Here is a 20,739-nt window from a genome sequence, read left to right on the forward strand (position 1 = left end):
GCTGATGTTATTTTTCATGCAGTAGTTAAACATGCTCTGCTAACATATAAACAATAAGTTAATATTAAGTGACTTGCATTTTAGACTCAATCGTCTGTTTTTGTTCTATTTCACCATTGAAAATAGTTCCAAACAAAGCCACAGCAGGTCCTGCTCCTTTTTCCCTCCTAATTCCTTTTGTTCAAACGGGAGATTTCTTATTTATTTTATTTCTTTTCAAAAGGATTTTTTTTTTATATACATTCAATTATAATAAAGCATTTTTCAACCCCCCCTTCTTTTCATTTCTTTAAGGGTCACTGTAACTGATGATAATAATAATAATAATAATAATAATAATAATAATAATAATAATAATAATAGTGTCATGCAGTATACTGTGAAATTCTCGGAGATGGTTATCGTACCATGAAAATCTCATACCGTTGCAACCCTACTGCTCACGGGGTGCTTTTTGCAACGTTCTGTCTAAACTCTAGAGATTGTTCTGCATGAAAATCCCAGGAGATCAGCAGTTTCGAAAATACTCAGCATGCTCCTGCAGGTTTCTCTGATCTGTACTATTTGAGGTGGCTGAATTCAACTCCTCACTGAAACCACTTTTAAGAAACAGACGATGGAATTCGAGCCCATAACCGACTCCTATTTCTCCATCTGCGACCCTCTGCCACCTTCTCCATCCAACGATCCAACTATACACCTCCTCTAACAATCGTTCCTTTACACGTCTATTTATCCATTTGATCCCTTACTGCTAACCATTCATCCACTTCAGTTCCACTAAACAACCACCTCGTCCTCCAATTCATCCATCCCTTCATCCATTCCTACCCACCAGGTTGTAGATGCCCAGCAGCAGAGCCTCGATGCAGCCGTTGATCTGGCGCTCCCTGCTGGCTGTGAATCGCAGGTAAACCCACACCAGCTCGGGCAGGAACTGCAGGGTGAAGCGCCGCAGGCGGGCATCTGAGTTTCGGTACAGCTCAAACAGCTGATTGCACACTGGTTCCAAAAGCTACATTAAAAAACAAAACAAAAACAAAGAAACCATACACACAGGTTAACCTCTCTGCCAGGTGTAGGATTTTAAGCTTTAAGCTAATGGAGGTTTGTGAGTTTAAATCTCCATGACCAACTCAGAGTCACAGTTAAGCGATCCAGTGTCTTCTCTCACCTCACTGTGGGGGTCCTGGATGACTCTGTAGAGGGCCGGAACCAGATTCTTCTTCCGATAGAGAGAGCTCGCGTAGCTGGAGAATTGAGACTCGGGTAATGTCTGATGCAGAGAGAAAGAGAACATGATTAGTACTCAAGCTTTGGAAATATAAAGATAAAAGAGAGAGAGAGTGAGAGACAGAGTAAGAGGAATTTAAGAGGAAAAACATATGAGTAGATACTATTAGGTCTGACAGCACATTTCTATTGCAGCTGCCATGGTTTCATTGTTTTCTAGGTGTAGTCAGAAGTAGAAAGTGTAGTCAGAAGTAGAAAGTGCAGTCAGAAGTAGAAAGTGCAGTCAGAAGTAGAAAGTGCAGTCAGAAGTAGAAAGCGCAGTCAGACAGTTAAGAACACTTTAGGTTTCTCAAGGCAACGGCTGTTCCATCCTGTCTTCACCAGATGATTGGAGTACACACTCCTTCAGTTACCACCTGCTCTTTACTGGACCATTCAGTTCTGTTCTCTCTCTTTCCCTCTGTGTGCATGTGTGTGCGTGTGTGTGTGTGTGTGTGTGTGTGTGTGTGTGTGTGTGTGGGCTTCAACAGTCTAGCACTTAGTGCTCCATTCATTTCACAAATCATAATGACATCCAAGCACGCACGCACGCACACACACACACACACACACACACACACACACACACACACACAGCACTGAGATTTGTTCAGTTTATGAAATGTACAGATTACTGATAACCCGTACACAACCACATTCATTTACTACACATTCATAATACAGCTATGACGAAAATAATTATGGAATAAAGCACCCAGGGGCACGCTGCTACAGGAAAATAATTAACGACTCGATGTGGAACGAGTTACTGTTAATTATTCTCCTATATCAGCATGTCCCAAAGTCGTTCATTCCTCTTACGCCACAGTAATTTGTCAACAATTACAACGTAATATTTAATAAAGAATGACTCATCATTCCTTTTTATCCATGTATAGTTACATCCGATGATGTGGAATGTCTGCAAAACAAATTCATTCCGGTCTCTCCTTTTCAGCTTCTCAAGTTAAAGAAAAACCGTTAAACGTCTGTCAAAGCTGCTGCTATAGAAAAACGATTCAATACCGTCTAAACAATCAGAATCGAGAACTCAACACGGCTGTATAGAAAGAGTGGAAAGAGGAGTGGAACTGAGCTGAGCAATACCACGGTCTAATATATGATACGATAAATCCTCTCACAACATGCGTTTCTGTAGGTATCGTACGCACTGGAAGTATTGCAACACTGGCCAAATGAAACACTGCAGCAATGTATTTGACTGGATAATACAATGTGCTTCCTGTTGCGCTTTTGTTTTTCTGCTATGTTGCTAGCAAACCTAGCGTGCGATACGTAATCACGTATTGTTGAAACGTCTATGGTGAGCATATGGTTTTTTTTGGCCATTATCGCCCACCTCTAGAGGGGAATGAAATAAAGTGAAGGATGAGAAACTGAGAGCTGAAGAAGAACGACTCACCTTGAATTCTGAAAGCCATTCCTCCACTACTCTCCCCTCCCCCAGCATCCTAGAGAGAGAGAGAGAGAGAGAGAGAGAGAGAGAGAGAGAGAGAGAGAGACAGACAGGGAGAGACAGAGAGACAGAGAGAGAGAGAGACAGAGAGAGCATTAAGGAGATGGATGATTTTGTTCTTCTCAAAGCTTCTGCTATGACCTTTTCCTCTTAAAGGGGAGACTGTCTCTAGTGTGTCTCTGTTAGCTGATATCAAACCATGCAGTACGGCTTCACCTACATGACCTTAAACCTGGTTTTGTCCCTAATTCGCCCATTTTTGCGAGTCAGGTCACTCTTTCAGAACCAAGATGGCGGCGGTAGCTCAGTGGTTAATACGTTGAATTACTGATCGGAAGGTCGTGAGTTCAGATCCCAGCACTGCCAAGCTGTCACTGCTAGGCCCTTGAGCAAGGCCCTTAACCCTTAACTGCTCAGTTGTATAAATGAGATAAATGTACGTCGCTCTGGATGAGGGCGTCTGCCAAAATGCCGTAAATGTAAAGATCTGGTTATACTTACAGGACGAAATAATCAGAGTCGAATGACAGAAGCAGTAGGAAAAGAAAAGGGTGATTGGACATGCATGTATTGGACATGAATAAGCACTCCATTCAAGACGTGCACCATGGAGATGAAGGACACGCTTCTGGAACACCCCCAAATGTCTCATTTTACAGCAAAACCACCTAAACAAGACTGACAAAGAGGATGATGTTTCTGTGCATATAAAAGAAGAAAAGCAGCCCTGAAGCATGATGATGCTGCCACCACCATGCTTCACCGTGGGTATGGTGTTCTTTTGGTGATGTGGTTGTGATTTTGGAATTGGTCTCATCAGACCATAACCCATTTTGCCACATGGTTTGGGGGCGAGTTAGTTTGGATTGGATGTTTTGTTGTGAGAAAGGGCTTCCATCTAGCCGCCCTAGCCCATAGCATAGACATGTGAAGAACACAAGAGGTTGTTGTCACATTCAGAGAGTAATCAGTACTTGTCAGATATTCCTGCAGCTCCTTTAAATGTTGCAGTAGGTCTCTTGGCAGCCTCCCTGGTAAGTTTTTGTCTGGTCCTTTTGTAAATTTTGTACGAACGTCCTGGTCTTAGTGATGTCACTGCGCTGCCACGTTTTCTCCATTTGTTCATGACGGCCTTCTCGGTGCTCCGTGGTGCATCTAATGTTTTGGAAATTCTTTTATACCCCTCTCCTGATCGCTACCTTTTGACACGTGAGATACCATGCATGCTTTGTCAGCTTTTTGTGGACCATGGCTTCAGCAGTCGGATGAAACCAAGAAGATGTGTGAAGAAAATCCTACAGATACAGCTGATCTTTATTCGGAGTTAATCAGAATAATTTCATTGATGACGGCTGTAGGATAATTACTTTTGAACACGAGATTGAATGTGATTGGTTCGTTCTCAACACAGTCACATCCCCAAATTATAAAAGGGTGTGCACACTTGTGCAACCAGGTTACCGTAGTTTTTTTAAATTTTTTTTTATTTCCCCCCCAAAAATATTTGACTTCCTTCACTTAATTTTTACTACATTGTAATTTCACATGGTGGAAAAAGTTCTGACATGATGTATCTTGGTTCCATTTTTTCCACAAATTCACAAAAACCTGCCATTTTAACACGCGTGTGTAGACTTTTTATATCCATTGTTAAAAAAAATATATATATGAACGTTTAAGCAAAAATAATGCACTGCAGTGAGCTTGAATCAAACCCTGGTGCATTGGTAACCTCAATGTCATTCGTTTGAGCGCCCGGTTTGAGATTACCCGAGCAAGGTGGCGCCAGTCGTCTTCCAGCCAAACTCTAGATAACCGAAACAAATAGCAAGCGGACCAAGCGATTAAAATGCCCTTCCTAATGCTCTCATTTTCTCTCATTTGTCAATTATTCCCGCAGATGACCGTAAACGCTAAATGTTTTCCATTAGCAACAGCCAGGTCTCAAAGCAGAGCTTGCAGCCATAACACTGAAAAAGTGCTGTGTGTCAGGAGAACATGTCTGTTTCAAATCTGTTTCAATCTATGACAGTTTCAAAGAGACAAGTGAACGAAGGCAGGTGAGCGAGAGTGCAGCCAGCTTTTTCCTGGTCGTGGGTCGTGTCCTGAATAGCAAAACCAGAGCCACCAGTACAGGAACACAGAGCTCAGCCTTCAAATTAAAACACTGCTCCACCTTAAACTGTTCTCCTCCCTACTGTGCTGCTCACTGCTCCCTTAGTTCATCTGCCATAAATGAAACGTTGCAATACTTCAGGGAGGGAACTGCGTGTGCACGTGTGTGTATTAGGCTTGATTGATACTTTCACCGTGGGAATAAAGTCTATATCACTGAAGCCTGACGTCACCTGCCACAGCAGTAGCTCATAAATTCTTACTGCCTTTAAGCTCTGCCTGTAAAAGCGCTATAAAACTAAGAGCTTCCAGCTCTAGACGGAGGAAGCTCTGGCGTTTCTCTTATCTCTGGCACCAGGCAGGGAAGAGCAAACATGCACTTGAGTAACAATGTGCGATGATGAGTCATTCCTCAGTATGCGTGCTTGTTTTCTGTGACTAAGGAACTACAGCACGATCGGTCCAAATAGTCTGTTACATCCATACATCTGCTATGAGTTCATTACAACACACCTACACACACAGCAAACGAGGCCCCGTGTCCAGATGGACTGATCCGGTACAGCGAAGCGTATCAGCCAAAAACACTGCACTGTATTTTATAGCACTGGTGCAGAGGCTGGGATCGGGTTATACTCCGAGCTCTGATATCGGCATGGTGTCGAAAAAGAAAACGGCGCATGCTTAATATCATACAAGTTAATCAAGACCCGGTGATCAATGCATTATCCTAATTAATATATATTTTCCCTCAATCTAGGCCTTGTGTTCACACTAAAACAGCAGTTTCAACCACCGTGTTAGTATGGACGGGGAAACTAGAGATCGTGGAAAACGGTGTCCTCTGACTGGTCACATGATTCATGATTCAAGCTGCACACCATTCAAGAGATTCATTTCACTTTCACTGTCGATGCTGTTCCAGTCATGCTTCATCAAAAAAAAAATTTTTAAAAAATCAAAATAAAGAAAAATAGTTCGCTTCGTGACTATCAGTACGTTTACATGGACAACAATAATCCGATATTAACCCGATAAAGACGATACTCTGATTAAGAAAGTAGCATGTAAACAGCGATTTTTAATTACCTTAATCTGATTAAAGTCATACTCGAAGTAAACACAAATCGAATTAAGACATGTGGAGTATTCCTGTTTTAGTCGCATTATCGAGGTGTATTACAGACATGTACACACCTTAATCACATTATTAAACGTCTTGTGAGAGTTTTCACCGCATTCTGCGACAGGACACGTACACACACGGCAGTGCTCAACCGTTTGACGGCAAACAAGAGAGCACGGCTGCGTCCCAAACCGTGTACTTACCTGCTATATAGTAGAAGAAATACACGTATCTCAGCTGCTATATAGTAGGTAAGTACGCGGTTTGGGACGCAGCCCACGGACTCAAGCAGTCGCCTATTTGCACGTACAGCATGACAAATAATTAACCGCACTTGAAGCGTTCGTAAAACTTAAAACACCCAAAACTGTATACATACCATAACGAAGACCAACTGTATGTCGATACGTGAAATTCTGGAGGGAACGTCAGACGGCGTAGCGCGGTGATGTAATGACGTGTGCCGTTAATCGATCTACGGTCTACAACATGTAAAACCTGAACATGAAAGGAGTATTCTAAAAGCAATTCATGTAAACACCTTAATCAGAATAAGGTCAATAATTAGATTACTGCTGTGCATGTAAACGTAGTCACTGAATTCAAGTGACCTTTGACCTTGAAATGATTACGCTATGTGAAAGAGGCCGTTGATTGGCTATTAGCAATATCTGAGAAGCGGTAATATAGGATTAGCATTTTTATTGCAGTTTTTTGTCGTTCTATTTTCTATTTTGGTGAATTAAAAACTAAAGCTGTTGTTTGGATCTACATAAAAAGGTTTCGGAACGCAGGTGTGCTACATTTCGGAGGCGCCGGATCCTGTTCTGGGAGGATCCGGCTCAAATTAAGCTCTGGCTGTAGGGTACCATTAATTATTTAAAAAAAGAAAAAAAAAAGAAAAAAAAAAAATGTAGGGTGGTGAAAGTTTGGGGTCACAGAAAATTCATAATGTCCGTTTGGGGCTGTGTGAGAACCCGTGGTATAGGCTGATTCAGAACTCATGACCTTTTGAACAAGTTATATTCTATATTATGCACGACAGGTTTATGCGTAGGCTGTCTGTGAAGATGCTGTATTTCTCTTTTCTTGCGATTTCCGGATGGTGCGTCACTGTGACTGAACACACCAAGGTCAGAGGTGACGGCAAAACTGCCAAATTTCTAACACAATGTATGATAAATGAAGGACCCCTGCACGCTCACTGCTGTTACCAACTATACAGCCATTTTCTGTGATATCTCCCTGAGTGAGAACAAAAAGCATTCAGCCTATCTTCAGGATGCCAGGATTCCTAGAGAGCAGGCTTGGCAGTTTACTAGGAGTGGGTTGGATGCATGCGACACTAGCTAATCGTGGGCGTCTCGGAGTTCATCTATGCAGAAGAGGGCGAATATACTTTCTCAGAGTGTGTTATGTTTCGTCGTGTTGAAGCATGAACAGCAGGTGGAAAACATGCGATAGCTGGTTTCACGTGCCTCACGTGTCACCCTCTCCAGTTGGTAGCTGCCATGTGATAGGGAAGAGCTGGCTGATGGGTGGGAAAAGGCATATTACGAAATTGGGAGAAAATGTTGGAAAAAAGATATCGGAACGGTTGATGAAAAGCTTTTCTTCATAAAAATGCCATTTTCAGATGCATCTATATTGGCGCAAACAAGGCATGAAGCATTAATTGTGCGTTTGTTCAGAAACAACATACAAATACTGATAAACATTTTTTTTTTTTTTAAATATTGGACACAACACGAACATATCAGCATTCAAAGATGGATTCCTTGCATCTAAAACTCATTAACTATCAAGTCGACCATTCTGGATGGGACCAGTTATCGAAATGAGACTCTAGTAATAATAACATAGCAAGTTCAATTACTATCCTGTACCAAAATGAAAGACTTCACACACTCTAAAATACTCTAAAAGCACAGTATTTACTTCATTGGGATAAGATTAAGCATTTAAAGAGTAACTTTATGAAATCAAAAAGGATAGACTCAGTGGATCCAAACAACAACACCAGAGGGCGGCCATTTTATTTAGGGCTTAGTGACATTTCCAGCATTTTAACCATCAGAAAATGGATCAAATGGAAATCAATCAGACCTCATGCGCTGACAAAAGCAAGGTAGGGCATGGAAATAGCTAAGTGATTTGAATGTCTGGAAATGTAAGAAACTGCAGTGGGTAGTGATGCAGGGATCAGACCGGCGCTTGTGTATGATATCGGTATATATACATATATGTTGTATAGGTGCGAAGCTTGAAGTGTGTAGCTGTGCATTTCCGCTAATCAGTTCGCATGAGAGTTAATTAAACGGACTTTTTGCTGATTTGTTATTTGCATTCCCCCCTCCCCCTCATATCTAATATGATGAATCATGTGGAGATTCGAACGGAGAGATCTATTTGCTCGAGTTGACAGATGATAACACAGCTGTGATGCGCCACCCTGAATGCAAATGTGGTCTTCCCATCCAAACGCAAACCTGCACTGACAATCCAAGCCTGTGCTGTTTCGCTCTGATTACAATCCGTTTCATTTCACTCTTCCAAAGTCCTGCTGTCAGTTTCACTTCTCTGATGTCTTCATTAGTTACTCGGGTGCTGCGACAACGAAGCGAAGTGCATATGGCTTTTCCTTACCGACATTCGCAGCCAACGTCCTGCATTGTTGTGCAGCGTTTTGCATTTTTCTTTTTATTTACCTTCATTTATTTCTCTTGTGCTACCCTGCTTCACACTACTGATCAAGTCATATATGAACTGGATTTAAAAGAAGAGTTATTGTTCATGCACAAGCGTGGTCATATGCTGTCCACTCATTTAGTAGGTTAAACTGTCACTCTCATTTCATCCATGTGAGTTACCGTACTCTCCTGATTGGAAATTTTATAGAATTGCTCCAAGTTTTTGTTAAGAAAATGGATTTCAGCCTATAAGCTCCCTGTTTGTAAACTAATAGAAGTTGGTTATTTTCACATCCTGTTTTATTCCTCTTATCCCACTAAAATTCACCAAATTTTCCAGATTAAGCCGCACATAAAATTAGGAAAGACTTCGCCTACCCATTCATTCAATGTTAACAAAGGAGTATAATATATTTATATAAGAGGATAATATTTACTAAGGACCTGTAACCCGTGGTTAATTGTGCTTTAGCGATTAAGCTTTAGCACTCTCATCCGAGCTTGCTGCCATTATTTGGTTGCTTTGTGGGTTTTAATGCATATTAGCATCAGGTCTGTAGCGAAATCAAACTACTACCCATGCACGGATAAAATTCACTCATTCGGGACGTAAAAACCACAGGCTAGGGTTCCAGTTTAAGTGCAAATAGATTATCTCTTTTAACTAAATCATTAATGATTATTATAATATATGCAGAGTTTTCAGGCAGATATGCAAATATCAGATCTCTCTATGGAAGCCCTGAACTACAAGTCCATATAAAGTGATAAAGTGCTGAAGTGCTAGGTCATTAGTTCAACTTATTATAAGTCATTATTTCGGTGTTAGGAGTTAAAATCGTGAGCACATCTAAAACACTGAAGGGAATTACCTATCATTTGGTGTGTTCGTACGCGTCAACTGAATTCCACTAAAGAATTTCCTGGCTTACGTACTGTCTGCGAAACAGCGTACGGAATAAGAATTATATGCTGATATTCGATGATTTAGTTTCATTGAGAGATTATGGGGATCACTCAAAATAACAAAATGTTAAGTAAAAATAATAATCAAATATCAATGTATTAAGTCAATATAATGAGATATTAAGTGGACATGACAACATACAGTACTGTGCAAAAGTTTTAATCACATGCAAGGAAATGCTGTAGAGCAAAGATGCCTTCAAAATAATAAAATTAAATGTTTCTACATTAAAAGAAATTCTGTAATGAACAGTAAACAGTAATAAATGAAAAAGTCAATATCTGGTGTGACTTAAAAAAAAAATTATATATATATATATATATATATATATATATATATATATATATATATATATATATATATATATATATATAAATAAAAATAGTGATCTCCGGTACAATGTGTGCAGTTTTATAAGGAAATGAGTTGGAAGTGTTATTGAGCGTCTTGCAGAACCAGACACAGTTCTTCTGGAGACTTTGACTGTCACACTCGCTTCTTATTTTTGCAGCAAAACCCAGCAGCCTTCATTGTGTGAAAAGTGTCTCTTACGTAATCTGCTGCTTTCTTTACTGACATACAAACACTTTTCTGTAACATTTCATTTTGTGTTAGAAAACTAATGTTTGGGAAGCTAAAATGTTTTTTGTACTGAATCGATAATGTAGAAGTAAAATAAAATGGAAAAAAAAAATCTATAACAAAATTTGTTCTAAAAAGAAAATAGGGTGTCTCAAACTTTTGCACAGTACTGTATATAACATTTATTTCTAAAAGTCGTGGTTTAAGGCTTTTGAAGTACGCAACAATGCACTACAATGTCATCATCAGCTCAATGCAAAATTGTTTTTATGACCACAGACATGAGGAATTTCCCCGGCCTATTCCACCTGCTGACCTAGTAACTGATTGTGCAGTCTAAACATTTAACAGTACTCGTGTTTATAAAGCTGACCTTCCAGTCAGCAAAAACTTGCTTTTAAATCATGATTATAAATAATACTTTTTATATTAAATATTATTTTTGCTGCTAACAAAACACCTTTCTGGAGGCATTCATGTCTCCCCCCACCTCTGTAGATTGAACACAATATTAAATCAATATTAAATCAATAGATCTATCTATCTATCTATCTATCTATCTATCTATCTATCTATCTACTGATTGACATAGCAGCTCCATAATAAATGCCTTTATCCTACTATTAAAAAAGCACATAAATGCTTACACTCATCAGGAAATACAGAAAATCATTTTTCCTGGTAAACCTGTGCTCCTACATTTGCATAATGCAACATGATTGGCTCTTATTTTCTTATTATGACATCATAGCATCATCTTTAACACTAACTCATATTTTCCAATGAGATTTTCAGTAAACATAAATGCACGGAATTGCATTCTTTCATCGCAGTTCGACCAATCTGCACTCAAATTAACTGGATTGGACTGGAATTCATTAGATATTCTGTTTAATTGAATTGTTTTATAATGTTCTGGTTGATATCAAATGTGGTATCAGTTTATGATCTGCTGCTGAATCAACGCTCCGGTGCTAAAAAAGTACTACATGCTACATATGACTAAAGCTTGTAACTAGGGAAAAGAAAAAGAAGAAGAAGAAGAAGAAGACGGCACTTTTCAACAAATTCCTATTCGGAAAGTCAGGAAGCAATCCTCATTCCTGAGTTCAGCATATGATGTCATGTCAACATGGCTGCTTATTTACTTTAGATCACATTAGTTGGTTAAATCTATAACACTGACTATAAAGTTAGCTGTTTGGAGAAAGTACATACAGGATAAACTCATAATTACTAATGTTACTAGCACACTAAATGAAAATGACATCATTCTAAATTCCTACTTCCAAGTGCAGCAAAATACTGCTGATATATTCTAATGATATGGGGTTCTACTTTGTGAACGTGTTATATAATACGTAAACAGAACTAAAAACTGTAAATTTTCTTCTCGCGTGTGCGAGATCGATGCCAGATCTGACTCTCCTCCATTACCTCACTCTCTCCCGACACTCAGATCGTCACTGCGTGAAGAGCTCGGGCCTCCATGTAGCCGGACATCTGCTGCTCTCCCACTGCTCACCTGTAGCGATAGAGGGAAAACATGGAGCAGGTCAGGTGAAGGACAGAGTGCTCGTTCATTCACAACTCTAGAAATAATCCAGATCTTAACTCAGGACCGCAGTGTGTTTAAAACAAAATGGATTAGCTGCTTGTTTTAAACATAACAGTCGGTCCAGAATAAAGCATATTTGGGGAAGTGTGTACGCACACTGGGCTTTAGTCATGACACCGTTTACTTCTACTAATCTAAACTCCCAGTATAAATGGAAAAGTCATCTTCTGGACAGTTGATTATCTATTTATTTATTTATTTATTTTTAGCTGTGAATGTGTGTGTCATTTGAAACTGAATTCGCATTAAATGATCATTAAGGGAGTCAGTAGAAGGGCCACTTTTACACTAAGTTCGGGTGATAGGACAAATACATATCATATAACGAAACATTTCTACAATACATGATATGCATCATGATATATAGCTTTGCTAGTAAGGTGCTAGCAAAACAAAATTGCCAGTAGTAGGGCTGGGCAATACGATATTAAATAGTCGCATAAATGATTCTCAAAACACAGTTATACATTTACGTATCATTATATGTAGCTTTGCAAATAAATGGCCAGCAATACAGTAGTGCTACATTAAAAATCGGTCAACAAAATTGTCTAGAAAAGGTACATTATTATACAAAAACTGGATAGATGGAATACAGAGAGATGTAGAGATCTAGATAGAGATAGACAGATAGCTAGATAGTAGAGATGCACCGATACTACATTTCTTAGCCGTTTTCCCAAAATTGCTCATCCACACTGAAACGTCTGAAAACGCTTACTGCGTATGCGTAAAAACGTAAGAAGGCGCTGGCCTGCATCATTTCCGTCAGCCGTTTATTTAAAAATGCAACCTGAAGGTTCTACAAAGTGACATTAATCTTTAACAACGCTATCAAACTGTGTAGCAGGCACAACAACTGCACTACAACATCGTCCACCATCTTGTTCGTTTTGAGTTGAATGGGTCACATGACTGCGTCGCATGACTAAAAAGGTGTCCGTTTTATTTTTTTTTATAATCTCCGTTTTGTCAGTCCACTCTACAACGGCGTTATCAGATTTACACGCTTGGGAGAGCGTTTTCGAAAAGCTCCATTTTCACCGGACAAAAACGCCGTCTCGCTGTGGACGGAAGGCCGAAACGTAGAGAAAAACACGCTTTTCGAAGTTATCTGGATTAAAAGTGGACGTAGCCCATGCCCAGCCACTCTTTACAACCATGGTGAGCTGAAAAGCATCTCAGAAAGCACAACACATGGCCACATCATGGTTCCACTCGTGTGCACAGGCTCAGGTGATGACTTTTTAAAACCATTTAAAACCACTCTTGCAAAATATAATGATAATGAGTCTTTATTTATCACATATACATTACAGCACAGTGAAATTCTGTTCGCCGTATACCCCAGCATGCCAGGAAGTTGGGGTCAGAGCGCAGGGTCAGCCATGATACAGCACCCCTGGAGCAGAGAGGGTTAAGGGCTTGCTCAAGGGCCCGACAGTGGCAGCTTGGCAGTACTGGGGCTTAAACCCCCGATCTTCCGATCAGAGCCTTAACTGCCAAGCCACCATTATTACTGCCCCAAATATATTACTCAAAGTGCATTCTTTGGACGTAGGTAGATTTTATATTGATTTAATATCCACTGAAAGGTGGAAAATGCCAAAATAGTGTATGGAACACCTTTCCTTTACACTAATCATGAAACTATGCTTCCCTAGATCTTATAATCCATTGTTTATTTTCTTTAGCCTGAATGTCAGTGGCCCTATGTGGCAGGTTGCAACAAGAATACAACAACCAACAGCCACTATAATGACTTGCACAGTCAGTTTGTTTGAAACCTCATCAACCAAGCAAGCTTAAAAATAATGGCACCTCACCCATAAAATGCTGCATCATAAAATCAAGCTCCTAATACTCCTAATGGATGGGATCTGCAACATGCACAGCAATAGAACATAGAACATAACAGCTATGTTTGTGGCCTGATTGTGCTTAAAACCTCACCGATGAAACCAGTTAATCACATCTGAGTAAGAACGAATGAGCGGAAAGGCACACTATTAGCATATTAGCCCTAAAAGAGATTGCTTTATCCTTCAGAGCACTTGTTGCCTTCGAGGCTGAAATTTTTATTTTAAAAACAGCAGCATCATCTGAAATGAGTCATGCACGGTTGGAAGGCTTTGCGTTTTTTTTTCCACCCTCCACAACAAGGAGACAATAGCTTGCATTGAACAGGGACACACTGCACTAAAACCCAAGTAAGAGAAATATGAAAATCTGGCACCGCTTCTAATAAAATAAAAAAAATAAAAAAACTTCATTTAAGAATTTGCCTAATGGATTCTTGGCAGATGTTTCCAAAGCGCTGCGGGTGCATTAATCTGGAGCCTGCAGTGATGTGGTCGAGCCAGAATACATTTCAAACAAGACAATGTTTTGGCTGGAAAGACGGGTTAGCTTAGTATTATGGTGCAGTGCAAAATTTAATAAAAAAAAAATAAAATAAAACAAACTCGATTATAGCAGATTGATCTGGGCGTGAACAGGCAAAAGAAAAGGGAATTACAGATGCAATACCATCACAGCTATCAATGTTGACCTGTAAGGCTGGACTGGTATCAGATTAGATTAGATTTTCTGACCCGATCTACTTATTTCATTCTAGGGATATTTGTGATGTTGACCGACACGACACAGATTTGACACGACTTTTATTCCGTGAATAAAAGTTGAAACGTGAATCCCTAATTAAAATAACAGAATTTATACTCAACGGTTCCAAAATAAAAGACGCGACGAGGTGGTATTACTTCGTGGTGTTAGCTAACGTAGCAGTGATATCTAAGGCAGTGCTCTGCTCCGAAGTCAGACACCATAGTCTATAAATGTTTTTAAAAGACTACGAAACAGGAGAAAATGAAACACATCAGGAGATACAATATAATGTTTTCACTTCAGTCTTGAAGCTGCGGACACCATGCTTTCCGACGGACATTTAAATCATCTACCGACGCTTCCCGTTACTATCGTCAATCATCCTATGCTTAAATGTACGTAAAAGATATTAATAGTCTGGCTAGCATCTTTATTCTCTCTTGATATGTTTAAACTGTGAGGTTACTGTGATTTATAGCGAGAGAGTTACAGGACAGCTTTGCGTTGCATTTTATTTTGCTCTGTTCCATCATACCCGTGTGTTTCTGATCGAGGTCGAGTAGAGTGATCGGTTTTGCAGATATATATCAGCTCTGATAATCGATTGCTGGAAATATCGGTTATCTGCAAAAGTCCATACCGACAGTTTTTCACGGTTTTGTCCGTTGCAGGAGCGGCTGAGAAGGAGCAGTGGTGGCTTGGCGGTTAAGGCTCTGGGTTGCTGATCGGAAGGTGGGGGATTCAAGCCCCAGCACTGCCAAGCTGCCACTGTTGGGCCCTTGAGCAAAGCCCTTAACCCCCCCTGCTCCAGGGGCGCTGTATCATTGCTGACCCCAACTTCCTGACATGCAGGGGTATGCGAAAAAAGAATTTCACTGTGCTCTACTGTATATGTGACCAATAAAGACTCATTAAGGGGCCGCTGTCATTATACGGTACGAGAGCGGCCTCTGGAGGCGAACTAAAAACTGTCGTTGAAAATTTTGTTGTGTTATTTGAAGTGTTTATTGATTCATTTTGGATGTCTCTGTTTAATTTATTTGGACTGTTACTTTATTGGTCAGTTTGGATGTATATATTTTATTTACTTAAATATTTAACAACATTTATATATTAATTTAATTTTAAAAAGTACAGTATAGGTTCATGGTACAGGTCAGTACTGTTTATTTTTGTAATAAAGTTCAGCAGTATTTTACTTTAGGTGTTATGTTTCCATTCAGTATCAGTTATAAAAATTATCAGTTGATTAATTGGTTATCGGCAGGTACCGCCCAACTCTCCTGATTCGGAAAGATCATCTATCGTACATGCGAGCCAATTAATCCATCTAGTAAAAATCTGTCTAGCAACAACCAGGTCACTCCGATCACTGATGCGTGTAGTGCATCAGGTGGATGGATTCTGAATACAGAACTTGCACTGTAGTTACAGCAATGAGAGTGTATTATATTTGTTTTGCATTTTTTTCCATGAAACAGAAACTGAAAACAAATAGCATGGATATCAAATCTGCGTGTCCCGGATTTGTCCACTGCTGCAAGTAATTAGAAAAAGAAATTCAATTAAAAAAAACCAAAAAAAAACAGAGGGTTCTCACATCCTAAGCTAGGCAATCTCTGACATGAATGAATGCAGATCATTTGGAAAATCCTATTAACCTTCCACCGCTAATCTGATCCACTTAAAGCACGCTCATCCCTCAAGCCAAACAGAACGGCCAGGAAACTAGCGCCTCTTTTTTCCCCCTCAAATGAGGATTTTTCTAAGAATGCAGCTCAAAAATGTGCTCAAGAGATTGGCCTTTTGAGACTAATTCACTTTAGGAAAAAAAAGGGAAGGAAACAGGAAATGGGTAAATGTTAGCAATGGGGTCAAGCATGCTGTATGAGCTGATCAGTAATGGTTCCATTTAAAAAAAAAAATAAATAAAATTAAAAAAAATAAAAAACACACAAGGCCAAAATAGACCCATGTTTCAGTGATATCTTCCACCAGAGCCGCTTACACGCAGCATTCAGTAATGAAGCCACAACATTAACTCAGTCGGATATTGTGCAAGATAATACTGAACATAGATAACAAAATGAAATAGCACTTTTCCATTCGGAGGTCATTCAAGTATCTAGGGAAGTTTGATGGCTCATGGTGTCACATCACTCTTTCTTCCCAATACTTTAAAATCAAAATGGATGTCCAGTGGCAATAGATTCCATAAACGAGGGGCAGCGACTGAAAAAGCTCTATCCCTCTTAGTTTTTAAACGGGATCGAGGGACATACAGAAGTAACCTATCAGAAGATCATCGAAATCTGTTAGATGAATGTGGTGTAAGAAGATCTTTGAGATCAGAAGGATCCTAAAATGGACCAGGAGCCACTGGAGCGATGATAAAATTGGGGTGACATTAAGGCTGCAACTAACGATTATTTTCATAATCTATTAGTTGGCTGATTATTTTTGGGGCGGGGCAAACTTTTAGTGCCTTTTTTTATTTTTATTTGTTTATTTAAAATAAAGTCCACAAACTGAGTGTTACCCTGGGACAGGGTGCCAATCCATTTTTTTCTAAATTTACACACCCATTCACACACTACAGACACTTTGGACATGCCAATCAGCCTACCCTGCATGTCTTTGGATGGGGGAGGAAACCAGAGTACCCGGAGGAAACCCCCACAGCATGGGGAGAACATGCAAACTCTGCACACATAGGAGGCACGGTGGGAATCAAACCCCTGACGCTGGAGGTGTGAGGCGAACGTGCTAACCACTAAGCCACCGTGCACCCTACACACACACGAATATATATTATTGATTTAGGACTGTAGTTTAATTCAGTGCTTTTTGTGATTCCATAAAAAAATAATGCATAAGTACTTATACATAATATAAATATAAACCGGATGGATGGATGGACGGACAGACAGACAGACAGAATTATTTTTTATGGATGCACAAAAAGGACTGCATTAAACTCCAGTCCTAAATGAATAATAAAAACTCACTTTCACTGCACCTTTTGGTTTCTGTTACTCGCTGCCTTTAGACATATTATTTTACTTTTGATCATAGTGTTTTAATTAGACACTACAGATCTTACTCGCGCTACACTCTGTATCACCACGTCTGCATCACGCATGAGGAGCAACACGGCCTCATTACCAACACATCACTTCCGTTATAATAAACGACAGAAGTTACACTGCAAGTGCGCCAATACAGCATATAATGACAATAAACTTAAATTAAACTAAAGCTTTTAAGCAACTTGCGACCGCATCACTGTCATGCTTCCGTGCTGCAGAAACTCTGCTTTGTAAAGTTTATAAATCTCCTCGCCGGTGTTTAATATAAAATGCTCCCTGCCTTAGAGGACTTAGAGGTCGCACACTTTCTTCCTCAGTCACGTGACGATTTCTCCTCCGTCTGATGAGGACTGAGGTCATGTTGGGAATAGAAGGTAACGCTGACAGAAACAGTAAACTGAAGAAAGTCAGTGTCGGTGACTCTGAGGCTAAAGCTAGCGGCGTCACATTACGTGCGTATGACATCAAGCGCCGTCGACTAGGAAGTGGATTATACTCCCGGTTATTAAAAACCCGCTAGTGTTCCTTTCGAGATGATATTACCTTTCTAAAATCCACACACTAGACGGTAAGAGTACACGGTGCATAGTGTAAGTGTATAGTGCGTCATTTGGGACACGACTTTAGTATTTACTCTCCGAGGCGTGTTTTCGGAACAGAAGTAACGTAATGAATGAATCTCCCCCGCGCCGCGTGCAGACCAACTAATCGATAATGAGATTCATTGACAATGATTTTCATAATCGATTATTATCCATTGTATCGATTAGTTGTTGCAGCTCTATGTGACATGATCAAATTTCTTTGCCCTGGTCAATCGTTCATATTGTGATATCCATCCATCCATCTTCAACCGCTTACTCCTTTTCAGGGTCATGGGATATTGTGATATCTTTAAATAATAATAATAATAATAATAATAATGAATTCAGTTTCAAACAGACTTGAAGCAGCAGATTTTTTTTTTCTCACCTTTTCAGTGTTAAATATATTTACACCACATTGCACAGTTCAGAACGGAAAAGAACAGCAACACTAATCATTGTAATCTTGAATATATATATATATATTATTATTATTATTATTATTATTATTATTATCATCATCATCATCATCATCAATATCACAAACTATTACCACGAAGTGCGCAAGTATAATGGCACTCGCTTCTGGTATGTTGGTGAAGGGAAAGAAACAAGACAAATGCTTCGCATTCCTTTCATTCTAGCCTTCAAACAAGTCTCTAAATCAAAACATGGACGGCTTCACCAAATGTCGATAGTGACGTCGCCTTCTCCGGATCCCTGCCGAGGGACCTTTCTGTCCACTTCGTTGCATCGTTACCTTTTTAAAAAGGTCTCTGCTTAGAAGAATGGAAAAAGTAACTGCATAAAAAGTGAATCAATAAATAAAAGGTATTGTGTACAAGATGTGGCGGCCCACCCAGGTTTGTACGTTCCACACTCAAATACAAAAGCAGCTTGATCGGCGCCGGTCTCATTGTTGGTTATTTGTGGCTACGGCTAATGAAGCGGAGAACAAAAGAACTACTTTTCGACTGCCACTTTCCTCTGGAAGTCGACTCGTCGCAGCACTGGGACACATGCCATAGCTTCCTGTTTATTACACTTCATTCATCAGGACATAATGTGACTCCATAACCACTGACCAAACACAGGTAAACAAAAAGTTATGACGTACAGGCATGCCTTCCTGACTGATGAGAAATTCCTGTTGATAACGATCTGTGGTGTACAAAGCATTCAGGTAAAAGTCGATATAGACTGTACGCTTGTGACAGAACGTTGATATTCATCGCATAAACGGTGCAAATAAGCTGCAGAGGAACTTTTCTTTCTTTCTTTCTGTGAGACTGCGTTGAATTCATCCATATACATGCTACTGTGAGGACAAGAGACATAACATAGCGTTAAGACTAGACACAAAAGGAGTCCATTAGAGCAATTCCGTCTCAGTGGGATTTTACATCGGTATACAATTAAGTGAGAAAGTTTGTCTAATTAAAAATGTTTGCCAGTCAGTAGAGAAGCCAATTCCAAGTCTACAGAAAGTGCTTGAAAAGAGCAACAGCGTGAATCAGACAGGCGTTAACAAGACTATTTAAAGTGCGGAACGGATGTTTAATGGAGATCTATAAACCACATGTGGTGACATTTCCACCACTGCATTGCTGTGTGTATATTCAACCAGCTGACAACCCTGACCTAAGTAGTACACTTAGGGGAGTTTTAAAAGTTTAACCATTTTAGAATGCATGGGTAATTATTAGGACCACCAAAATGCCACTTCTCACTCGCACTCGATCACACTCGCACGCACTCGCTCGCTCTAGCAGATCTACCTTAGCCGTCTACTGCAGAGCTTCTCAACCTTTTGTAACTAAAGCCCCCCCAAGCCTCCCCTATCATGTGGCAAACCCCCCCCCCATATTGGAGGAGACCAGGTATAATGATTATCTATATTGTATATAAAATCTATCTATATTTATAACCTAATCTATAATCTGTTTTTGATAGATAGATAGATAGATAGATAGATAAATAGATAGATAATGTTTTTGATTTTGTGTTTTTCTACATTTTTAAAATTACTTTTCATAACGTTTATGACTTTTTTAAACTATATAACAAACAGGTATGGAACATGAATGATCAAAAATGATTCTGAACACTATAACGACTTTGAACAAGAGAACTAGGCTGTAATAACGTGGACTATTTTACATGTAAAACATGTTGCATTCCATTCGTCTTGCGTTCTAAAAACATTCGCATACGAATGATGTAAATTGGGACGAAGGGTGCGTCTCGTTATCCATGACATTGTTAAGTCTCCGGCTCTCGGCCCCTCACTGAACAGAGCAGACGCAGAGAGAGGTGTGCGTGCAGTCGGAAAGCGAGACCTCACGCTCGCAGGACAGTACTGCTGACATTTGGAAAGTTGCTAAGGTTTGACCAAAAAGTTGTTAGGCACTTGTTTTGCAAAAAAAACAACAAAAAAAGAGTCGCTAAAGGGGTCTGAAAAGTCGCGAAGTTGGATACACTGGTCTGCACTGACAGCTAGATAAAAGGCAGGATAAGCTCCGCCTCTCCCCAGCAAAAAGAAAATACAGAGGGAAAGGGAATGCGGGGTTTTTCATTTATGCACATTCTATTTGAAAAGCAATAAAATACAC

General features: G+C 39.7%; 1 protein-coding gene across 2 annotated transcripts in view; it reads right to left on the minus strand.

The window, feature by feature from the left end:
* Window positions 1-20,739, minus strand: part of LOC128609084 (hyccin 2-like) — a 72,438-nt gene that overhangs the window by 29,445 nt on the left and 22,254 nt on the right. For both annotated transcript variants that reach the window (XM_053627446.1, XM_053627447.1), the window contains exons 2-5: window positions 11,667-11,754; window positions 2,696-2,744; window positions 1,175-1,276; window positions 836-1,015 (exon numbers count right to left, since the gene is read on the minus strand). In XM_053627446.1, the coding sequence (XP_053483421.1) occupies window positions 836-1,015; window positions 1,175-1,276; window positions 2,696-2,743 (330 nt within the window). In that variant the 5' untranslated portion in view covers window position 2,744; window positions 11,667-11,754. The remainder of the gene's footprint in view (window positions 1-835; window positions 1,016-1,174; window positions 1,277-2,695; window positions 2,745-11,666; window positions 11,755-20,739) is intronic.

This window comes from Ictalurus furcatus, chromosome 6 (genome assembly GCF_023375685.1).
Source record: "Ictalurus furcatus strain D&B chromosome 6, Billie_1.0, whole genome shotgun sequence".
Classification (NCBI taxonomy): Eukaryota; Metazoa; Chordata; class Actinopteri; order Siluriformes; family Ictaluridae; genus Ictalurus; species Ictalurus furcatus.